Source organism: Sinocyclocheilus anshuiensis, unplaced genomic scaffold (genome assembly GCF_001515605.1).
Source record: "Sinocyclocheilus anshuiensis isolate Anshui unplaced genomic scaffold, SAMN03320099.WGS_v1.1 scaffold1170, whole genome shotgun sequence".
Classification (NCBI taxonomy): domain Eukaryota; kingdom Metazoa; phylum Chordata; class Actinopteri; order Cypriniformes; family Cyprinidae; genus Sinocyclocheilus; species Sinocyclocheilus anshuiensis.
This window is the reverse complement of record NW_015538055.1, coordinates 3,676,192-3,678,864: the sequence shown is the minus strand read 5'-3', so window position 1 is coordinate 3,678,864 and position 2,673 is coordinate 3,676,192. Positions and strand designations below refer to the sequence as shown.

General features: G+C 33.4%; 1 protein-coding gene across 1 annotated transcript in view; it reads left to right on the top strand.

Annotated features, from left to right (window-relative positions):
• Positions 1-2,673, top strand: part of LOC107683428 (collagen alpha-4(IV) chain-like) — a 47,030-nt gene that overhangs the window by 42,120 nt on the left and 2,237 nt on the right. The window contains exons 45-47 of the mRNA XM_016479479.1: positions 57-173; positions 372-551; positions 1,444-1,730. Coding sequence (XP_016334965.1) covers positions 57-173; positions 372-551; positions 1,444-1,730 — 584 coding nt within the window. The remainder of the gene's footprint in view (positions 1-56; positions 174-371; positions 552-1,443; positions 1,731-2,673) is intronic.

The window sequence follows — 2,673 nt, the reverse complement described above, 5'->3', positions numbered from 1 at the left end:
TAAGTAAATGATCAGAATTGTTTGTGTTTGGATGAACACTGCCTATTTTTGCTCAGGTATAAAGGGACAAAAAGGAGATGGTGGATTTCCTGGACTTCCTGGGCCAGAAGGACCAGACGGACTATCTGGAAACCCTGGAGAGAGCGGCGAGAAAGGAGAAAAAGGCTCTCGGGGTGTGTTTTTTTATATTATTACTTACAGTAATTATTGACTCAACTGTGCCTGACACTGTTGTGTCCTGTTTCCTCCTGCCATCATTCATCCACTACAATTACATTAATATATTTAGCAGATGTTTTTATTCAGAGTGACTAACATCGACCAATTCATCAACCCAACCATTTGTCCATACACTTCTTTTTCCATGCCAGGACCGCCAGGACCAGTTGGTGATCAGGGTCCTCTTGGACGGTCTTCCTCTGGCTTCCTTTTGGTGATGCACAGCCAGTCTGAGATTGTGCCCACTTGTCCTTCGGGCCTAACAGAGTTATGGAACGGCTACAGTCTACTATATCTGGAGGCTCAGGAGAGAGCGCATATACAAGACCTGGGTATGTGGCTAATAAACACATTCACACTCAAAACACCTATGATTCCATAAAATGCTGTCTAGGTATACAGCTGACTAGGTTTTGAAACAAAGCTATTATGTAACAACCAGTGTTATTTTAGTATCATTGAAATACTATTGTGTTTTTTTTTAATCTTTTGATTTTTTTTTTTTTCATAACTTCAGTTAATGTTTTAGTCATTTTGTTGTGATTTCTTTTTTTTTTTGTTATTTCAGTTTTTTGTGTTAGTTATTTTAGTGGATCATGTGAAAATAAGAAATGTTTCTTTGGCTAGTTTTTTAACTAGTGAAATCAACACTAGTTAGTGACTAGTTAATGTTTTTGAGATTCTTTTTTGAGATTTTTAAAAATATTTTTCATTAGTTTTTATTTTGTTTGTCCCATTTAATTTTTTTAGTTAAAGTTTTAGTAATTTTGGTGTGTTTTTGTCATTTTTATTTTTGTTTTATTTTAAATATTTCTATATCATTTTTATTCATTGTTATTTCAGTTTTAATTTTAGTGCATTTCATTTTTATTGTATTTCAAGTAACAAAAATGTTTTTTGAGATACTAGTATGTTTTTTTTATATTTTGAATTATTTTTTTGCATTTTCAGTTCATTTTAATTAAAGCATTAGTAGTTTTGTTGTGTCATTTTTATTAATTGTTTTTTTTTAAAGATGTCTATATAGTTTTTATTAATTTTTATTTTGGTTTTAATTTTAGTCATTTTAATGCATCAAGTTAAACTAAATGAATATGAAAAATGCTGCTTTGCCAACTGGCTGAAATAAAAAAAAAACTTTAAAAAAATTTCAGTTTAGAGTTTTAGGTAATTATAATAACCCTGATAACAATGTTCAAACTTATTTTTGTGTGTTTTCACCAGGCCATGCAGGTTCATGTTTACGTATGTTCAGCACTCTGCCATTCTCCTGCTGTAATATGAACGCCTGTGATTACGCCAGCCGCAACGACAAATCTTATTGGCTGTCTACAGCCGTCTCAATTCCCGTGAATTCCACCCTGAGGGGGATGGAAATTCAACAACACATCAGCAGGTGTGTGGTGTGTGAGGCGTCATTGCCAGCCATTACATTACACAGTCAAGACGGGACTAAACCAAAGTGTCCATCCAATTGGAGTAGACTCTGGTTCGGATATTCATTCCTTATGGTAAGGGAAGAGAAGTACGACTCTGTTCCTAACCCTAGTAAGCTGCCTATCAGAATTTTTAGGCATTTAGATGCATTCCTACTGCCTTAAATTACCTAATTTTGGTGAAGGAAATGTCTTTATAATAATATATTTAAATAAAGAAAATATTTTGTTAAAATATATATTTAAATACTTAGACATTTGGTTAAACATGAACCATTTAAGTCTGAACCAGTATCTTTGCTATTATTTTCTTATGTTAGCATAGCTAGTTGTTATGTTAGCAGCATGCATAATGTCATTTTCAGTCAGAATAAACTATAAGCATTAGTCTATGTACAGTACCGTTCAAAATATTTTTTTTTAAGAAAATGAATACTTTAAGCAAAGATGCATTCAATTTATCAAAATTGACAGTAAAAACATGAATAATTTTACAGAAGTTTTCTACTTCTAATAAATGTTGTTCTTTTGATCTTTCAAATCAAATAATAATCCTGAAAAAAATGTATCACTGTATTATAGTGTATTAAAATATTAGGCAGCAGGAAATACAAATAATGTTTAGTAATGTTAATAATTGCTTCTAGAGCAGTAAATCGGCATATTAGAATGATTTCTGAAGGATCATGTGTCACTGAAGACTGGAGTAATGATGCTGAAAATTCAGCTTTGCATCACAGAAATAAATTACATATTATAATATTTTAAAATAGAAAACGGTTATTTTAAATTGTAATAAAAAAAAAAACGTAACGTGACATGTGGCCAAGTATGGTGACCCATACTCGGAATTAGTGCTCTGCATTTACCCATCCAAAGTGCACACACACAGCAGTGAACACACACACACCGTGAACACACACCCGGAGCAGAGGGCAGCCATTTATGCTGCGGCGCCCGGGGAGCAGTTGGGGGTTCGGTGCCTTGCTCAAGGGCACCTCAGTCGTGGTATTGAAGG